Below are 20,861 nucleotides of genomic sequence, written 5' to 3'. Positions count from 1 at the left end.
AGCGACTGCCTTCGGCCCAGGTCATGATCCTGGAGTCCCGGGATCGAGTCCCACATTGGGCTCCCCGCTCAGCGGGGAGTCTGCTTCTCCCTCTGACCCTCTTCCTTCTCGTGCTCTCTATCTCTCATTCTCTCTCAAATAAATAAATAAAATCTTTAAAAAAAAAAAGAAAAAAGAAAAAAAAGAAAAAATTACTTGTACTCCCACATGCTCTCTCCATTTCTGTCTTAAAAACACATAAACAAAACAAAACCAAAAAAAAGCACATAAACAGGGGCACTTGGGTGGCTCACTCATTAAGCGTCTGCCTTTCGCTCAGGTCATGATCCCAGAGTCCTGGGATCGAGCCCCATATGGTGCTCTCTGCTCAGCGGGGAGCCTGCTTCTCCCTCTCCCATCACCGCCCCCCCTCCCGCTTGTGTTCCCTCTCTCACTGTGTCTCTGTCAAATAAATAAATAAAAATCTTAAAAAAAAAAACACAGAAACTATGAATTCAGCCCTCAGAGCTGAACATAAAGAGAATGAAAATTGGCTAAAAGGCCCTCTCTGAACACAGTCTACCAGGGACTGACTGTAACAACACAAAGTTTTTGCATGGTTTACCGATGGGGGGCCCATCTCCAGCATTTGCAAGGATATTCCCAATCCCCAGCCTCATTCCCCAAACCAAATCTTCAGAGCTGTGAGCACCTGTTTTGTTAGTGTTCATGATGGTGATTTTTATTTTAAAATCTAATTCTACGTCTTCAATTCCAGGAGGTAGCTGCTCGGTGTAAGCAGTAGCTAACAGAGCTGACTTCTCCATGACACCAAGTTAAACGGAGCTCCTCCACTGCCTGTGTGTAGTTAAGACCTTCCAATAAGTAAAACTCTAGGCCCACAGGGCTTCACTGAGAAAGTCTACCAAACATGTAAGGAAGAAAACATTCTAATTCTAAACAAACTCTTCCAGAAAACTGGAGAGGAGGATCTACATCCCAACTCATTCCATGAGCATTATTCTAATTCTATTCCAAAAGCAGAAAAAGCTACACATATCCTTCATGAACACAAACATAAAAATTCTTAACAAATGTTAGCAAATTAAATCCAGCAACATAGAAAAAGGACACATCATGACCAAGTGGGGTTTATCCCATAAATGCAAAGCTGTTTTAACATTCAAAAAGCAATCAATGTAATTACATTAAAAGATTGAAAAAGAAAAACTCTATGATCATCTCAATCGATGGAGAAAGAGCATTTGATAAATTCTAACACCGATTCTTTATAAGAAAAAAATTTTTTCAGCAAACTTGGAATAAAAGGCAACTTTGTCAGCCTTATACAAAGCATTGAGGAAAACCGTAAGCCAACGTCATACTTAATAATGAAAGAGTGAATGTTTTCTCCCTAAAATCAGAAAAAAGGTAAAAACGTGTGCTCTTACAACTTTTTTCAATATTATATTAGAGAAGTCATCAAGTGCAAAGGGGCGAGAAAAATAAATAAGGGGCATCCAGACTGGAAAGGAAAAAATAAAACTGTCTTTCTTCACAGATGTAGAAAATTCAAATCTACCACAGAGTTACTATTGAGCTTAGTGAGTTTAGCAAGGTTACAAAAGACAAGATCAATATATAAAAATCACTATATTTCTACATAATAGCAACAAACAATTGAAACTGAAATTTTAAAAAGCACCAATTATAATAGCAGAAAATAGAAGCCTGAGGAAAGATATGAAAGCCCTATATTCTGCAAACTACAAAATGCAGGTAAGAGAAATAAAAGATGTATCTTGTTCTTAGGTTGGCAAACTCAATATTATGTCAATTCTCCCTTAAATTGATACATAGCTTCGGGGGGCGGAGCAAGATGGCGGAGGAGTAGGAGACCTAGATTTTGTCTGGTCTTAGGAATTCAGCTGAATAGGGATCAAACCATTCTGAACACCTACGAACTCAACAGGAGATCGAACAGGAGAGTAGCAACAACTCTCTGAACAGAGAAGCGACCACTTACTGGAAGGTAGGGCGTGCGGAGAAGTGAATCCGAGGCGATATTCGGGAGGATAGACGGCGGGGGAGGGGCCTCCGCCGGCCGCTTCTGGCAAGTGCTAGAGCCGCGGAGCACAAAATCGGACCTTTTAAAAGTTGGCTCGGCGGAGGGACGTCGCTGCAGTGGCTAAGCGGGGGGTGGAATCCTCCCGGGACAGTGTGGTCTCAGGACCCTTGGGGTCACAGAGAGACCGGGGGTGCCTGAGTGCGGCAGAGCTCCCAGGTGTCGGGGCGGGGAAGCCGGCTGCAGATACGGAGCAGAGTCGCGGGCTCTCAGCTCGGGGTTGCCATAAACTGTGATCTGCGGCCCAGTCGGGGCACGGCTCCCCCAGCAAGGACCCAACAAGCAGCAGATCCGGGGAGACTCCCCTTCCTTCCTGGGGAGGAGCGGTGCGGGAACGCACTGCAGGGATCTGCTGGGTTTGGAGACTCCGCGCGGGGTCGGGTGCCAGAGATAGCAACGCTCGATCACAGGCCGGGTGAGCACGGAGTGTGGCCAGAGACCGGGGACACGGGAGTGACTGCTTTTCTCTGGGGGCGCACTGAGGAGTGGGGCCCCGAGTTCTCGGCTCCTCCGGGCGGAGACTGGGAGGCCGCCATTTCTGCCCTGGTCCTCCAAAGCTGTACCGAGAGCTTGCAGGGAACAAAAGCTCCTGAGAGCAAACTGGAGCAGCTTCCTTAGCCCAGACCGACAAGGGCGGAGCAATTCCGCCTCCGGCAAAGACATTTGGAAACCACAGCAACAGGCCCCTCCCCCAGAAGATCAACACAAACAGCCAGCAAGCCAAGACCAAGTTGATCGATCAAGGAGAATAGGAGAACTCCAGCGCTAGGGGAATACTGCACATAGATTCATGGCTTCTTTTTTTTTTTTTTTACCATGATTCATTATTTCATCAAAGTTAATTTTTGTTGACTTTTTTTTATTTTTCTTTTTCCCTTTTTCAACCAACATCTTATAAATCCCTTTTTTTAAAAAAAAAAACATTTTTTATTTTTTTTTCATTTTTAGAGTCATATTTTATCCCTTCATAGTAGTTATCCTTGTTTTTGGCATATATATATAAGTTGTTCTCTCTTTAAAATTTTGAGGTACAGTTTCTTCTAACAGATCAAAATATACCCTAAACCACTAGTGTATGGCTTTGTTCTAGTCTCCTGCCTGATCACATTCTCTCCCTTTCCCCCCCTTTTTTTTTTTCCTTAAATCTTCTTTCTTTTTTCAAACAACTTATCTTACCAAGTCCTTTTATAAAATCTTTTATAATTTTCATCTTTACAGTCATCTTCCATCCCTTCATTGTATCAACCCTTATTTTGTACATATATGTCTTTCTTCCTTTAAAATTTTAGGAGGCACTTTTTTCTAACAGACCAAAATACGCCCAAAATCTAGTGTGTGGCACTAATCTATGCACTAGCCTGATCATATTTGATCATATTCTGCCTTTTTTGAATTGTTTTGTTTTTGTTTTTATCTTTTTTTCTTTTTTTTTTTTTCTTTTTCTCTTTCTTTTTTCTTTCTTTCCCTTTCTTTTCCCCTGGTTTCAGGTCTTTTCTGATTTGTATACAGTATATTTGCTGGGGACGTTGTAAACCTGTTAGCCTTTTGTTCTCTCATTCATCTATTCTCCTCTGGACAAAATGACAAGACGAAAGAAATCACCTCAGCAAAAAGAACAAGAGGTAGTACCGTCTGCCAGGGACCTACTCAATACGGACATTAGTACGATGTCGGACCTAGAGTTCAGAATCATGACTTTAAAGATACTAGCTGGGCTTGAAAAAAGCGTGGAAGTTATTAGAGAAACCCTTTCTGGAGAAATAAAAGAACTAAAATCTAACCAAATCGAAATCAAAAAGGCTATTGATGAGGTGCAATCAAAAATGGGGGCACTAAATGCTAGGATAAATGAGGCAGAAGAGAGAATCAGCGATATAGAAGACCAAATGATGGAAAATAAAGAGGCTGAGAAAAAGAGAGAGAAACAACTACAGGAACACGAGGGCAGAATTCGAGAGATAAGTGATACGATAAGACGAAACATTACAATAATTGGGATCCCAGAAGAAGAAGAGAGAGAGAGAGGGGCAGAAGGTATATTGGAGCAAATTATAGCAGAGAACTTCCCTAATGTGAGGAAGGAAACAGGCATTAAAATCCAGGAGGCACAGAGAACCCCTCTCAAAATCAATAAAAATAGGTCAACACCCCGACATCTAATAGTAAAACTTACGAGTCTCAGAGACAAAGAGAAAATCCTGAAAGCAGCTCGGGAGAAGAGATATGTAACCTACAATGGTAGAAACATTAGATTGGCAACAGACCTATCCACAGAGACCTGGCAGGCCAGAAAGGACTGGCAAGATATCTTCAGAGCACTAAACGAGAAAAATATGCAGCCAAGAATACTATATCCAGCTAGGCTATCATTGAAAATAGAAGGAGAGATAAAAAGCTTCCAGAACAAACAAAAACTAAAGGAATTTGCAAACACGAAACCAGCCCTCCAAGAAATATTGAGAGGGGTCCTCTAAGCAAAGAGAGAACCTAAAAGCAGCAAAGAGCAGAAACGAACACAGACAACAGACAGTTAACAGTCACCTTACAGGTAATACAATGGCACTAAATTCATATCTTTCAATAGTTACCCTGAATGTAAATGGGCTAAATGCCCCAATCAAAAGACACAGGCTATCAGATTGGATTAAAAAACAAGACCCATCAATATGCTGTCTGCAAGAGACTCATTTTACACCCAAAGACACCCCCAGATTGAAAGTGAGGGGGTGGAAAACCATTTACCATGCTAATGGACACCAAAAGAAAGCTGGGGTGGCAATCCTTATATCAGACAAACTAGATTTTAAAACAAAGACTGTAATAAGAGATGAGGAAGGACACTATATCCTACTTAAAGGGTCTATCCAACAAGAAGATCTAACAATTGTAAATATCTATGCCCCGAACATGGGAGCAGCCAATTATATAAGGCAATTAATAACAAAAGCAAAGAAACACATTGACAACAATACAATAATAGTGGGGGACTTTAACACCCCCCTCACTGAAATGGACAGATCATCTAAGCAAAAGATCAACAAGGAAATAAAGACTTTAAATGACACACTGGACCAAATGGACTTCACAGACATATTCAGAACATTCCATCCCAAAGCAACGGAATACACATTCTTCTCTAGTGCCCATGGAACATTCTCCAGAATTGATCACATCCTAGGTCACAAATCAGGTCTCAATCGGTACCAAAAGATTGGGATTATTCCCTGCATATTTTCAGACCACAATGCTTTGAAACTAGAACTCAACCACAAGAGGAAAGTCGGAAAGAACTCAAATACATGGAGGCTAAAGAGCATCCTACTAAAGAATGAATGGGTCAACCAAGAAATTAAAGAAGAATTAAAAAAATTCATGGAAACCAATGAAAATGAAAACACAACTGTTCAAAATCTTTGGGATACAGCAAAGGCAGTCCTGAGAGGAAAGTATATAGCAATACAAGCCTTTCTCAAGAAACAAGAAAGGTCTCAAATACACAACCTAACCCTACACCTAAAGGAGCTGGAGAAAGAACAGCAAAGAAAGCCTAAACCTGGCAGGAGAAGAGAAATCATAAAGATCAGAGCAGAAATCAATGAACTAGAAACCAAAAGAACAGTAGAACAGATCAACGAAACTAGGAGCTGGTTCTTTGAAAGAATTAACAAGATTGATAAACCCCTGGCCAGACTGATCAAAAAGAAAAGAGAAATGACCCAAATCAACAAAATCATGAATGAAAGAGGAGAGATCACAAGCAACACCAAAGAAATACAAACAATTATAAGAACATATTATGAGCAACTCTATGCCAGCAAATTAGATAACCTGGAAGAAATGGGTGCATTCCTAGAGATGTATCAACTACCAAAATTGAACCAGGAAGAAATAGAAAACCTGAACAGACCTATAACCACTAAGGAAATTGAAACAGTCATCAAAAATCTCCCAAGAAACAAAAGCCCAGGGCCAGATGGCTTCCCAGGGGAATTCTATCAGACATTTCAAGAAGAATTAATACCTATTCTCCTGAAACTGTTCCAAAAAATAGAAATGGAAGGGAAACTTCCAAACTCATTTTATGAGGCCAGCATTACCTTGATCCCAAAACCAGACAAAGACCCCATCAAAAAAGAGAATTACAGACCAATATCCTTGATGAACATGGATGCAAAAATTCTCACCAAAACACTAGCCAATAGGATCCAACAGTACATTAAAAGGATTATTCACCACGACCAAGTGGGATTTATTCCTGGGCTGCAAGGCTGGTTCAACATCCGCAAATCAATCAACGTGATACAATACATTAACAAAAGAAAGAACAAGAATCATATGATCCTCTCAATAGATGCAGAAAAAGCATTTGACAAAGTACAACATCCTTTCTTGATCAAAACTCTTCAGAGTATAGGGATAGAGGGTACATACCTCAATATCATAAAAGCCATCTATGAAAAACCTACAGCGAATATCATTCTCAATGGGGAAAGGCTGAGAGCTTTTCCCCTAAGGTCAGGAACGCGGCAGGGATGTCCACTCTCACCACTGCTATTCAACATAGTATTAGAAGTCCTAGCCACAGCAATCAGACAACAAAAAGAAATCAAAGGCATCCAAATAGGCAAAGAGGAAGTCAAACTCTCACTCTTTGCAGATGATATGATACTGTATGTGGAAAACCCAAAAGACTCCACCCCAAAACTGCTAGAACTCATACAGGAATTCAGTAAAGTAGCAGGATATAAAATTAATGCACAGAAATCAGTGGCATTCCTATACACCAACAACAAGACAGAAGAGATACAAATCAAGGAGTCTATCCCATTTACAATTGCACCCAAAACCATTAGATACCTAGGAATAAATCTAACCAAAGAGGCAAAGGATCTGTACTCAGAAAACTATAAAATACTCAGGAAAGAAATTGAAGAAGACACAAAGAAATGGAAAAACGTTCCATGCTCATGGATTGGGAGAATCAACATTGTGAAGATGTCAATGCTACCTAGAGCAATCTACACATTCAATGCAATCCCCATCAAAATACCATCCACTTTTTTCAAAGAAATGGAACAAATAATCCTAAAATTTGTATGGAACCAGAAGAGACCCCGAATAGCCAGAAGAATATTGAAAAAGAAAAGCAAAGCTGGCGGCATCACAATTCCGGACTTCCAGCTCTATTACAAAGCTGTCATCATCAAGACAGTATGGTACTGGCACAAAAACAGACACATAGATCAATGGAACAGAATCGAGAGCCCAGAAATGGACCCTCAACTCTATGGTCAACTGATCTTTGACAAAGCAGGAAAGAATGTCCAATGGAAAAAAGACAGTCTCTTCAACAAATGGTGTTGGGAAAATTGGACAGCCACACGCAGAAGAATGAAACTGGACCATTTCCTTACACCACACACAAAAATAGACTCCAAATGGTTGAAAGACCTAAACGTGAGACAGGAGTCCATCCAAATCCTAAAGGAGAACACAGGTAGCAACCTTTTCGACCTTAGCCGCAGCAACTTCTTCCTAGAAACATCGCCAAAGGCACGGGAAGCCAGGGCAAAAATGAACTATTGGGATTTCATCAAGATAAAAAGCTTCTGCACAGCAAAAGAAACAGTCCACAAAACCAAAAGACGACCGACAGAATGGGAGAAAATATTTGCAAATGACATATCAGATAAAGGGCTAGTATCCAAAATCTATAAAGAACTTATCAAACTCAACACCCAAAGAACAAATAATCCAATCAAGAAATGGGCAGAAGACATGAACAGACATTTCTCCAAAGAAGACATCCAAATGGCCAACAGGCACATGAAAAAGTGCTCAACATCGCTTGGCATCAGGGAAATCCAAATCAAAACCTCAATGAGATACCACCTCACACCCGTCAGAATGGCTAAAATTAACAAGTCAGGGAACGACAGATGTTGGCGGGGATGTGGAGAAAGGGGAACCCTCCTACACTGTTGGTGGGAATGCAAGCTGGTGCAACCCCTCTGGAAAACAGTATGGAGGTTCCTCAAACAGTTGAAATTAGAGCTACCGTTCGATCCAGCAATTGCACTACTGGGTATTTACCACAAAGATACAAATGTAGGGACCCGAAGGGGTACGTGTACCCCAATGTTTATAGCAGCAATGTCCACCATAGCCAAACTGTGGAAAGAGCCAAGATGCCCATCGACAGATGAATGGATAAAGAAGATGTGGTATATATACACAATGGAATATTATGCAGCCATCAAAAGGAATGAGATCTTGCCATTTGCAACGACGTGGATGGAACTGGAGGGTGTTGTGCTGAGTGAAATAAGTCAATCAGAGAAAGACATGTATCACATGACCTCACTGATATGAGGAATTCTTAATCTCAGGAAACAAACTGAGTGTTACTGGAGTGGTTGGGGGTGGGAGGGATGGGGTGGCTGGGTGATAGATATTGGGGAGGGTATGTGCTATGGTGAGCGCTGTGAATTGTGCAAGACTGTTGAATCACAGATCTGTACTTCTGAAACAAATAATGCAACATATTTTAAGAAAAAAGAAAAAGAAGAAGATAACAGGAGAGGAAGAAAAGGGGAGTATGTCAGAAGGGGAGACGAACCATGAGAGATGATGGACTCTGAAAAACAAACTGAGGGTTCTAGAGGGGAGGGGGGTAGGGGGATGGGTTAGCCTGGTGATGGGTATTGAGGAGGGCACGTTCTGCATGGAGCACTGGGTGTTATGAACAAACAATGAATCATGGAACACTGCACCAAAAACTAATGATGTAATATATGGTGATTAACATAACAATAAAAAAATTTAAAAAAAAATTGATACATAGCTTCAAAACAATCCCAGCAGACTTTTTTCTAGAAATTAACAAACTAATCCTAAAATTCACATGGAGATGCAAAGTACCTAGAATTGCCAAAACCATTTTGAAAAAGAACAAAGTTGGAAGGCTAAAAATATCTGACTTCAAGGCATATCATAAAAGCTACAGTAGTCAAAATAGTGTGGTACTGGTATAAAGATAAACAAATAGATCAATAAAATAGAAGAGAAAGCCCAAAAATAGATCATTTATGTGTGAACAACTGATTTTGACAAAGAGGTAAAAGCAATTCGCTGGAAAAATAGTAATCTTTTCAAGAAATGGGGCTTAAACAGCTGGATAGTCATATGCAAAAAGGAAAAGAACTTCCAACCATGCAACACACCATACATAAAAATTAACTCAAAATAGATCATGGACCCAAATGTGAACCCTAAAACTCTAAAACTTCTAAAATAACACATTGGAGATAAATGTTTGTGACGCTGGGTAAGGCAAAGATTTTCTAAATAGGAAACCATACAAGAACAAATGGATAAAATGGAGTTCATCAAAATTCGAAACTTGTGGTCTTCAAAAAGCCTGGTTAAGAGAATGAAAAGACTAGTAACAGACTGGAAGAACATATCTGCAAAGCCTATATCTAACAAATAATTTTTACCCAAAATATAAAGAACTCTCAAAAATCAATAATAAGAAAATAATCAACCCTTTGTTTTTAAATGGGCAAAAGATTTCAGTTGACACTTCATCAAAGAAGACATGTGGATGGCAACTGAGTACATGAAAAGATGCTCAATATCATTAGTCAATAGGGAAATGCAAATTAAAACTACAATGACCTGGGTGCCTGGGTGGCTCAGTTGTTAAGCCTCCGCCTTTGGCTCAGGTCATGATCCCAGGGTCCTGGGATTGAGCCCTGCATCGGGCTCCCTGCTCTGTGGGAAGCCTGCTTCTCCCTCTCCCACTCCCGCTGCTTGTGTTCCTCTCTCACTGTGTCTCTATCAAATAAATAAATAAAATCTTTTAAGAAAATAAAAAATAAAACCACAATGACCTATTGTTACAGAAATTAAAAAGAAGGTTCACACCAAGTGTTGACATGGATATGGGAAAAACAGAACTTTCACACACTGCTTGGTGGAAATACAAAACGCTACAACTACTTTGGAAAACAGTTTGGCAGTTTCTTAAAAAATTAAACATATACCTACCATATAATCCTTCAGCTTATTCAGCTACTAGGTATTTACTCATGAATAAAGAAAGACTATGTCCATATAACACTTTGTACATGAATGTTTATAGAAGCTTTACTTATAAGAGCCAAGAACTGGAAACAACCCAGATGTCCATCAACAGATGGACAAATAGACACATCATGGTATGTTCGTACAAGAGAATAAAAAGGAATGAACTACTGATATGCACAAAAGCACAGATATGTCTCAAAAGAACTTGCTTAATTAAAGATGCCAAACAAAACAGTGTATATAATGTAGATTCCATGTATATAAAATCACAGAAAATTCAAGCTAATCCACAGTGACAGATTGATTGCCTCGAAGGATCAGGAGGGCAGGTACGCAGGGAAGAGAGAGATTACAAAGGGGCAGACTGGTGATGGTTTCATGACTGTGGTGATGGTTTCATGGGTCTTGTGTCAAAACTCACCAGTGTGAATGTGGATACTTCAAGTAAGGGTGGTTTATTGTACAAAAATTATACCCTAAAAACTTTTATTAAAAATCTTTTTAAATGTGACACTCTGAGCCATATTAGAAAAGCACTCTGAGATATCTTCCCGGCTTATGACACAACTTTTACATTTTCATGGATGTACCAAAAGGGGGCATAGCATGCTAGCAAAAAGTCCCAGAAATATACTTGAGAATCTTAGCCTGTGATCTCTTAGGAGTTCCAACTCATTTCATTTTGGGACATTGTAAAAATAATCCTATTTCACTTAAACCACATTTAGCATTTAATAAAATCTAAAACCATCTGTAAGAATGCAGAAAATTACTCATGCAAATGGGAGAATAAAATTAAAAGTTAGTACCAAAATCCAAAGTTCCTGAGTTATTCTAATAATTTAACCTATAAAAGCACCAAAAATGATATGTAACAATAAACCTATAGATACCTCCTATTTTTTTCAACCCTCATTTCCCCTCTAAAAACAACTGCTATAATAGCCACCAGAAAACATTCTGTTTCCAAAATTGATAATCACTGGCATTTACTGATTATTGGCATTTAGCAACCTTAAAAATAGCTTCAAATGCTGTTTAATTGGTTACTCCTTTAACTTGGAGTTAGCATACTTTTAGCATCATCTCTGTACTTAGGAATGTAATTTAGTGAAAAGTATTTCCCACTAAAATTGTATCAATTTATCTAGTTATTTTCACTATTTTACTCTCTTCATTCCAAAGCGTATGGCATATTGAACCTAAGACATATTCCTTTTACTACTGCACTCAAAATTAATTAAATGGTATTAAGTTCATGGAAAGTGTGTGAGTATGTGTATAAAATCCATCACCAAAGGCAATCTTCTATGTAGTATGTTTCTAAGGATGAATTTTATACACATACATACACACACACACACACACAAATATGTGAGTTCAAGAAGTATGTTATTACATTTTACTAAAGTAGTAAGCAAATTGCATGAATTCTGTATCAATGCTAAATTTTAACAACCATGTATAGGTAACAGTTTAATAACTTGATAAAATGCTTATCTCAACAGTGACTCTGGTTAGGGTCATTTTTCTATTTCTGGTTTATTAAGTGATAAGCTGCTTGCACATATATGCAAAAAGTATTTTTAAGTGATCCCTAATAATTACAGATTAACCTCAAAGGATTATAGGCAGAAAGCTAACAAGCTGTACAAATATCTGGTTGAGCTGTTTACAGTGATCTATATTTTACTTTCATATTTAATTATACATTTTTCCCATAAATGGTAGCTTCCCTTACTTATATTAAAACAAGCAATATCTTACGTATATAAAGATCTTACCTGAACGCTTATCCTCCATGTGTGTTGCTAAATCTGACATCTTCACAAAGGAGGGCATGCTTTTTTGAAATTTTGCTTTAAATGTAATTGCCCTTATATCATCGTCAAACAGGCACTCACAGGATGACCAAAATGTTGTATGCAATTCTAGGCTTTCTAGAATGTCATTGCGCTGAACAAAAAGATATTTAAATTCCCAAATATAATCTTAAACAAACAAACAGAAACAAAAAGTCACCGAAAAGGAAATAATCTAGGCTCAGAATCAGATTAAATAGATTGATCCAATTAAATCAATTAAATACAACTTTTACCACTCTAAGGAATTTGAGTATTAAAAGACAAAATGTGAATTATGCTGTTTTAGGGCAATAGTATAAGGATGCTGGAAATAATTTTAATAAAAATTTTCTCTAAAGATTTCTTGGTCTCTTAAACAGTCATCATTTATCTTAACCAACTGCTTTTCAGAGTAGCTAATTCCTGTTTCGATATCTACAGGCAAAGGTTTTTAAAACAAGTAAGGCATAGAAATGGACACGTGTCTGCCATAATCAATATCTCTCACTGATTTTTCAACACCTTTGTTTTCTTATTTAGCTAATTTTTCAAGGACAGAAAAAAAAATAGCATTGAGAAACAATTGCATGTATTTTCAGTTCCCTCAGTCATAATTGTAATCCTTAAAACTGCAGTGGCACAGAGCTTCCTGCCAAATAATCCTATTCTATATTAATAAATTCAACTTTAAATTCTAATAAAACAAAAGATCTCTTAGCACTGAGTTTTCTAGTAATAACAGCTGTTCTTTTAGTTTTCACTTACTTCAGGCCATAAAGCTAATTCACACCCCTCCCCCACACTGCCTCCTTAGTTTTTTTTCCTTAGTTTCTTCTTGAAAAATGCAGAATTTTTTTTTTTTGGAAGATTTTATTTATTTATTTGACAGAAAGAGAGACAGCGAGAGAGAGGGAACACAAGCAGGGGGAGTGGGAGAGGGAGAAGCAGGCTTCCTGCTCAGCGGGAAGCCCGATGCAGGGGCTCAATGAGGGGGCTCGATGAGGGGTCTCGATGAGGGGCTCCATCCCAGGATCCTGGGATCATGACCTGAGCCAAAGGCAGACGCTTAATGACTGAGCCACCCAGGCGCCCCCAAAAATTCAGAATTTAAAACAAGTAAGTCTATACAGTAAGTCTGTATAGACAGAGCATCATTAGAAAGAGCTAAAGCATATTTATTCCAAGTCACTGCTTAAAACCAATCACTATTTTTAAAATAGTTTGTTTGTCTTATTACAAAATACATGCTTAGAAATCAGATTAAAGTACATAAATAACAGCCATAATCTCAACACCCCCAGATAAACACAATTAACACTTTTAGTGGACATCCAGTTGTTTTCAACTGGATTTATATGTCATTAAGTATTATTCTATATTATTTTAAAATACTGCATAATATGCCCATACTTTGGCACAGATATGCCAAAATCTTAAAAATTAATACAGCAATTCCTTGTTTGGGGGCATGTTGGTTATTTTTTGTTTTTTTACTATTATAAACAGTACTGTGATAAATATATTTTTAGCTACGTCTTTATGCATAGCCATGATAAATTCTTAGAAGTGTAATTATTAGGCCAAAGGTATTCCAAATTCGGTTTTCAATAGCCAAACTGTGGAAAGAGCCAAGATGTCCATCGACAGATGAATGGATAAAGAAGATGTGGTATATATACACAATGGAATATTATGCAGCCATCAAAAGGAATGAGATCTTGCCATTTGCAATGACGTGGATGGAACTGGAGGGTGTTATGCTTAGTGAAATAAGTCAATCAGAGAAAGACATGTATCTTATGACCTCACTGATATGAGGAATTCTTAATCTCAGGAACAAACTGAGTGTTAACTGGAGTGGGTGGGGGTGGGAGGGATGGGGTGGCTGGGTGATAGACATTGGGGAGGGTATGTGCTATGGTGAGCCCTGTGAATTGTGCAAGACTGTTGAATCACAGATCTGTACTTCTGAAACAAATAACGCAACATATTTTAAGAAAAAAGAAAAAGAAGAAGATAGCAGGAGAGGAAGAATGAAGGGGAGTAAGTCAGAGGGGGAGACGAACCATGAGAGATGATGGACTCTGAAAAACAAACTGAGGGTTCCAAATTCGGTTTTCATAAAGCACTGTCGGTTGTCCTCAAGAAAGATTTTGCCAATTTACATTTCCAATAGTTCATGAGAGTGGCTGTTCCCCTTTATGTTCTCTATCAATTACTCAGGAGAAAAATCATGTACTGTTATTATTTTGTGTACCTTCAATTACTAATAAGTAAATTTTTTTCATACATTCATTAGCCATTTTTATTTCTTCTTTGGGGACTTCCTGTTCATATCTATGGCCCATTTATACTTACAGATATTTGTCTTTTGTTTATTGCATTATTTTCTGACAAAATGCAACTTTTTTTTTCTGGTTTTTCACTTGCCTTTTAATTTGGTATATGGTGATTTTTATGTATAGTTCCTGTTGCTGCATTTTGTTTAACCTACCAATCTTTACATTCCAAATAAGTTTTCTTATATTTTCTTCTACTACTGTTTCTTTCTTAAAAAAAAAAAAAAAAAAATTGAATCTCTAATGCATCTGGAATTTATTTTGGCATAAATATGAAGTATAAATTTAATTCTATTTTGTTTTCAAATTGTTAACTAGCTATTTCAAACCTTATCTGCTCTTCTTTTCAAAAGGAAAAAGCTTGCTTTATTTCTTAATTATAAATAAAATATATTTACTATAAAATATTATACAGTAAAAGAAAAGAGTAGCAATAGATGAAATATGATTGGCCAATGTTCTAATATAATGGGTATAATGGGTACTATAATGGGTACTTCATTATATTATTCTCTATTTACTAAGTTTGAAGTTTTTACTAAATGTGTAAAAAATAAATGCAGATTCACACATGTACAAAATTCAAACTAAAGGCATAAAGAAAAAAACACACGTAGCCATTGCTAGCATTTTAATATCTGTATCTCCAAATTTTTCATGTATACACATACTCACCTACCTGCTTTATTAAAATGGGATCCTATTATACATGAAATTTTATAATCTACTTTTTAAACTAAATAGTAACATCACATATGTCTTTCTGGGCTAGTGAACATTCATATCTTTGGTGGCGAATATCTTTGTGTGTCCACCCAGACCACAAATGACCCTCTCATCTGTTCCCTGACCCTCTGAAACAAGCTCAGGCATTCCTATTCTACTTTGCCACCCTGTCCCCGAGGCCATAGTTGATTGAATCAAATTCAGTCTGGGCAATCAGATATTCTTTGCTGGGAATTTGGAAATGGACTGGTCTCTTAAAAGGAAAAGGAAAATCAGGAGCTACAGAGTAAGCATCTTCTGCTGCCTTCCATTTGGTTGAAAAGCAGAAAAAGTCTGCACTGAGTGAATAAAGCAGACAGCTGGAGAAGCTGCCCGGGACTCACAAAGCATTTCAGCTCCTGGTTCTTAAGTACCCCTGAACCCATCAGCACTCTTACCCTATGTACCATGAGATACTCCTGTGTACTTCAAATATATGCCCCTTAATTGGTTAAGTTAACCAGAGAAGAGTTCTAGTTCAGTTCACTAAAAGCCCTCTGTGCCCAAGTTTAAATATAATTTGTTAATACATTCCACACGTTGCCAAAACCTTGTGTGCATGCATTTTCAAACTGGTGATTTTGTATTATCATTTGAAACAAAGTTATTCCGTCCTCAAACTTGAGTCTCTTATTCCTTCAAGACTGGAGACTTTGAGTGGTTGCTTGATCTGTATTTTATTCTTCATTCGTTCATTCACAAAGAAAGTACTACGAGGGCAGGCACAGTGTTGTGTAATGAGGATACAGGGCTGAACAATCTTAGCAGAATGCTTGTATTCACAGAATTTATAATCTATGGAGAAAATTAGTTAATTAGCAAGCAAGTGAATAAACTAGATAATCCTGATTGTGTTAAGTGGCACGAATGGACCTCAAAGAGCGAATCTGATAACGATTATGTATGTGTGAGGCCCCCCTGAGGATATGACATTGAAGCTGAGAAATGAAGGAGACATCCATGCGGGGACCTGTAGGAGGGAGCACTCTAGGCAGAGGAAACATGTAAACTTAAGATCCCAAGGCAGGAAAAAGATTGGCAAAATCAAGTAACAGAAAGGAGTCGTGTGCAGATTAGACCAGTAGGCCTGAAGGAGACTGGTATTGAGACAATTTCTAATACATTTCTATATTTGAATCATGAATTAAGGATGTGAATAGATTTCAAACCTCCATACAGACATAACTATGATTTTGCATTAAGTATAATTACAAACGTTGGGATCATTTGCATTACTCTGTGCTTAATTAGTAATGTCACAGAGTACTTTATTATAATTTGTTATATTTTTAAAATATTAGACTTCTGTTAAATACTTTCAGAATATTGCATTGGAATGGCATTTAGTTCTGAATAGCTTCTTTTATGTACCCAATTATTCCTAAGAAGTGTAGTGTATGCCCCTAGTCAACCCTCATTAGGACCTAAACTGTGATCAGTCCTTGCTACAAATTCCCATGCATATTTTGAAAGAATGTGAATTGGGGATTTATTATTTCTCCCCAAAACATCAACTCTGTGATCTCCAGTATTCAACAATGACTACTTGATGATCATTTCTGATTATATCATCTCAATGTTATCTTCAGGAACAAGGAAAACCAGTGCCCAGTATGGAGGTTAATACAGAGAACACCTCAAGAAATACTAAATGAATAGATAAAATGCTAACAGTTTCTGAAAGTAGAATCACTTACTTAGATGAGCCTTCAAAATTGGTACTTTCCCATTTTGAAAAGAATAATTTTGAGGTATTGAGGTGGATGTCAAAACTTAAAAATGATGATTATAAAAGTATGCTGAATGAATGAATGAACAAAGAACAACTATATCTTAATTTCTGGATTCACAAATTTCCAGTATTAACCTAAATACCATAGAATTGTCTAGAGAGAACTAGAATGTCTCTTCTATTAGCCAAATAACTACAACTTTTAGAAGAATATTCATAGTAAGCATGGAGCAGTCTGCTACATCTCCTTCGCAAATGGAATAGCACCTTTGACCTACATTCTATTCCACATGCACTAGACTCATGTTCCCAGCTATGATATAGTGGTCAATAACTATGGTCAGTCTACCACTGACACATGTTTGTCAGATTTCTCAACTGAACAAATATTTGCCATTGTTTGATCCTAACATAAAAGTCAAAAGTCAGACTTACCTCAAATCCTGGTTATAGGCTATTAATGATTAAGAGAGAGAATGTGACAGATCCTATCCTTAGATAACCATTTTGTAGGTAGAATTTGGGGAAGAGGCATTAACTCTTTCAGGTAAAAAAGAATGAGTCACACACCTAACCAATCTCTGGATTAATTCAGCAGGATAAAATAACTCACAAGCCACTAATTAAACTATTTCTGACTGTTACAACAAAAGGATCTCACAATATAATACTGAAATCAAGATATTATACTATTTTATTGAAACATCAATGCCATTTAATTAAATTCATCATAAATTATTAGTAACTCATGCTTTAAAGAAAAATGGCGTCACGGGTCATATTTTAAACATGAACATTCTATGGATGGCTAATAGTCCACACTTTTAAAACTGGTATAAAAACCTGGAAGACACTAATTTACAAAACAGTAACACTGCGACTTGAAAGGGTTAATGCAGCTCCCCTAACATCTGCCTTATAACCAGAGAGACGTTTATTTATCAGAGTACTTTGGCTGGACAAAAATTGTAGAAGTGTCTCCAGATTTCAATTTTTAAAGAACGTTTCCTGAAAGAGATAAGATCTTCACTAAAAAGGTAAAGTAGTAAACCTGGGAATAAATGGATACTTTTCTTTTGCCTCTGTTAATTAGAGAGGACTTTTTAGATCACGAAATTGCTTACAGGAGGTATAAAATCATAACAGAAGAAATCCAAAGATGAATATTCAATTATGATCACCTACTATTTCGAATGTAGTCTATCTTAATCTCTTAAGATGCTCTTCATCTTCGGCTCATAAGCATTAATCATTTACCTAACTATAAATAGGTTAAATGCTTTTTGGTATATTTACCTTTTTTCCTTTGAAGTTGAGGGTACCAGGCTGCTCCAGGACCCCATAATACAAGCACATAATGTTGACCTTGGACCTGTTCCACTGTTAACATAACTTTCCTTTGCTTCTGTCCTCTATAACTGTATAATGCCTCTGGAAAAGAAATATTTCAGCCAGCATTACTTTATCACATAGGACACCTTAGTTTAATGTCCAATGATAAATATAATAGTGATAACCAAATGATACACTACAAAAGTCTGGTATCTTAATTATTTTATAATCTAAAATCAAGACGGTGCCCCAATATTTACCTGTCAGTACAGTGATATCAATAACTCTTACTACTGCGTGGACCAATACGTCTGGCTGCAGCTGCTCCAAATCTACAAATTCTATACTGTTCATTTTCTGGGGCTGCCTCTGAGGAAGATCCCTGAGATAGGAATGTTTTGAAGACACATATGCCAGTAAGTCTCGAAGTACAACATCATTAACTATATTGGAGTCTAAGAAAGAAAGACACACACATGTATGAAAGATGGCAAAATTATATTTTTTTAACAACAATATTTTCTTAGAAATGTATTTTATGTTGTAAAGTGTGATTAAATGGAAAACATGCTCTCATTTCTAAAAATATGTAACTTTTTCTTAAATGCTTAGGTGCACAAATAAGCTTGCTATTTTTAACCAAGGGAATTAGAATTATTTACCATCTCCAAAACAACTTGCCCTGTTCCCTTCTCTATTTTGTTAATAATATCATTTTTCTACCAATTAACCAAGACCAGTATTTCAGTTATTTCTGTTGACCCCTCCATTACCCTGCTTTACCCAATCAGTCCCCTAATCCCTGCAGTCTGATTTGCTCACACCTTCCCTGACCATCCCAACCACTGCTATTCTTTCTCAAGACTTTTATGTTTCTCACCTGCCATACACTTGAGTCACCTAATGACTCCTTCCCTGAACATGCTTTCCTCTTCCCCACTTCCAAGCCTTGGTCCTCACCACTCTCACTGGCTGCAATGCTTCATCCCCTCTATCTATGCAAATACTACACAGAAAAACAACCACCATAGAGTGGCTCCCAGTGACTTCTTCCCGTAGAGAGCTTTTCTCTCCAGCTTTCATGTGGCATTTGAGCATATGCTACGTTGTAATATTTCTCCTGATGGTTAGATTAGTTGTTTAGTTCTTCGATCCTTGTGTCATTTAGATGTTTTCCTCTATGTTTTAATTATTTGTTTCAATGTTTTCTCATTTTTTGAGATATACTTCACATACAATAAAATGCACACATTTCAAATGGACAGATTGATGAGGCTTGCTGATTACATTTTAATTTCCCTGAAGGTAAGGGAGGTATATTTGAATATATAGTGGATTGTTGACCAAAATAAGATCTTAGCAAAAAGCAGTTAAGTACTTTTTTAGAAGGTTGGGTCTATTTGCTGATTTCAGGAGGAAAAAAACAAATGATTCTTCTTTCCTTCCATTAACATTTTCATCCTAATGTATTTCTTATGCTACACTAAAGCCTCATTATTCATTTACTCATCAGGGGACCATCCACTAGGAACCAGGCATTATGCCAGGTGCTAGGGATACAAAGACGTATCTTGTCATGATACTCACACTGAAGGACTTATCAACCTTGAGATAGTCAGTAACAAACACTGGGCTTAGAGTATAACAGATACATGTAAGCCTTCCCAAGAACACACAGAAACAACTGCCCAGGCAAGTTGGAAGAGGCTTTATTGAAGGAATATTTGAGCTGGGTTTTGGAAAAAAATGTCCTAGTTTTCTAGGTAGTAAATGGAGGACAGGGTATATTTCCAAGTAAAGAGAAAGGGATCTGTACTCCCTTACATATTACAGATGCTTCTGGTAGTCTGATGAAGCATATGAGTATCAGAATAGTATTTTTTAAAAAAAAAGTTTTACTGAGCTATAATTCACATATATAAAATTCACCCTTTTAAAGTGTATAATTTGGGGTATCTGGCTGGCTCAGTTGGTAGCGCACACAACACTAAATCTCAAGGTTGTGAGTTTAAGCCCCATGTTAGGCATGGAGCCTACTTAAAAAAATAAAAATAAAAATAATTTTTTTTATTTTTTCCTTTAATTTTTTTATTGTTAAGTTAATCACCATACATTACATCATTAGTTTTTGATGTAGTGTTCCATGATTCATTGTTTGTGCATAACACCCAGTGCTCTATGCATAATGTGCCCTCTTTAATACCCATCACCAGGCTAACCCTTCCTCCTACCCCCCTCCCTTCTAGAACCTTCAGTTTGTTTTTCAGAGTCCATCATCTCTCATGGTTCGTCTCCCCCTCCGATTTACTCCCCTTCATTCTTCCCCTCCTGCTATCTTTTTTTTTCTTAACATATATTGCATTATTTGTTTCAGAGGTACAGATCTGTGATTCAACAGCCTTGCACAATTCACAGTGCTCACCATAGCACATACCCTCCCCAATGTCTATCACCCAGCCACCCCATCCCTCCCACCCCCCACCACTCTAGCAACCATCAGTTTGTTTCCTGAGATTAAGAATTCCTCATATCAGTGAGGTCATATGATACATGTCTTTCTCTGATTGACTTATTTCACTCAGCATAACACCCTAAAAATAAATTTTTTTAAATAAAGTGTATGATTCAGTGTTTTTTAGTATTTCACAATGTTG

The 20,861-nt window shown here is 37.5% G+C and overlaps 1 protein-coding gene across 8 annotated transcripts in view; it reads right to left on the bottom strand.

Annotated features, from left to right (window-relative positions):
- SHLD2 (shieldin complex subunit 2) overlaps nucleotides 1-20,861 on the bottom strand; it is a 91,975-nt gene that overhangs the window by 10,815 nt on the left and 60,299 nt on the right. For 7 of the 8 annotated variants that reach the window (XM_027593085.2, XM_027593121.2, XM_035724118.1 and 4 more), the window contains 3 exons: nucleotides 18,468-18,662; nucleotides 18,172-18,306; nucleotides 11,980-12,186 (listed from right to left, as the gene is read on the bottom strand). In XM_027593085.2, coding sequence (XP_027448886.2) covers nucleotides 11,980-12,186; nucleotides 18,172-18,306; nucleotides 18,468-18,662 — 537 coding nt within the window. The remainder of the gene's footprint in view (nucleotides 1-11,979; nucleotides 12,187-18,171; nucleotides 18,307-18,467; nucleotides 18,663-20,861) is intronic. The other variant, XM_027593128.2, reaches the window with a different exon arrangement.

The sequence above is a fragment of the Zalophus californianus genome, chromosome 15, assembly GCF_009762305.2.
Source record: "Zalophus californianus isolate mZalCal1 chromosome 15, mZalCal1.pri.v2, whole genome shotgun sequence".
Lineage (NCBI taxonomy): Eukaryota > Metazoa > Chordata > Mammalia > Carnivora > Otariidae > Zalophus > Zalophus californianus.
This window is presented reverse-complemented; position numbering and strand designations above follow the sequence as displayed.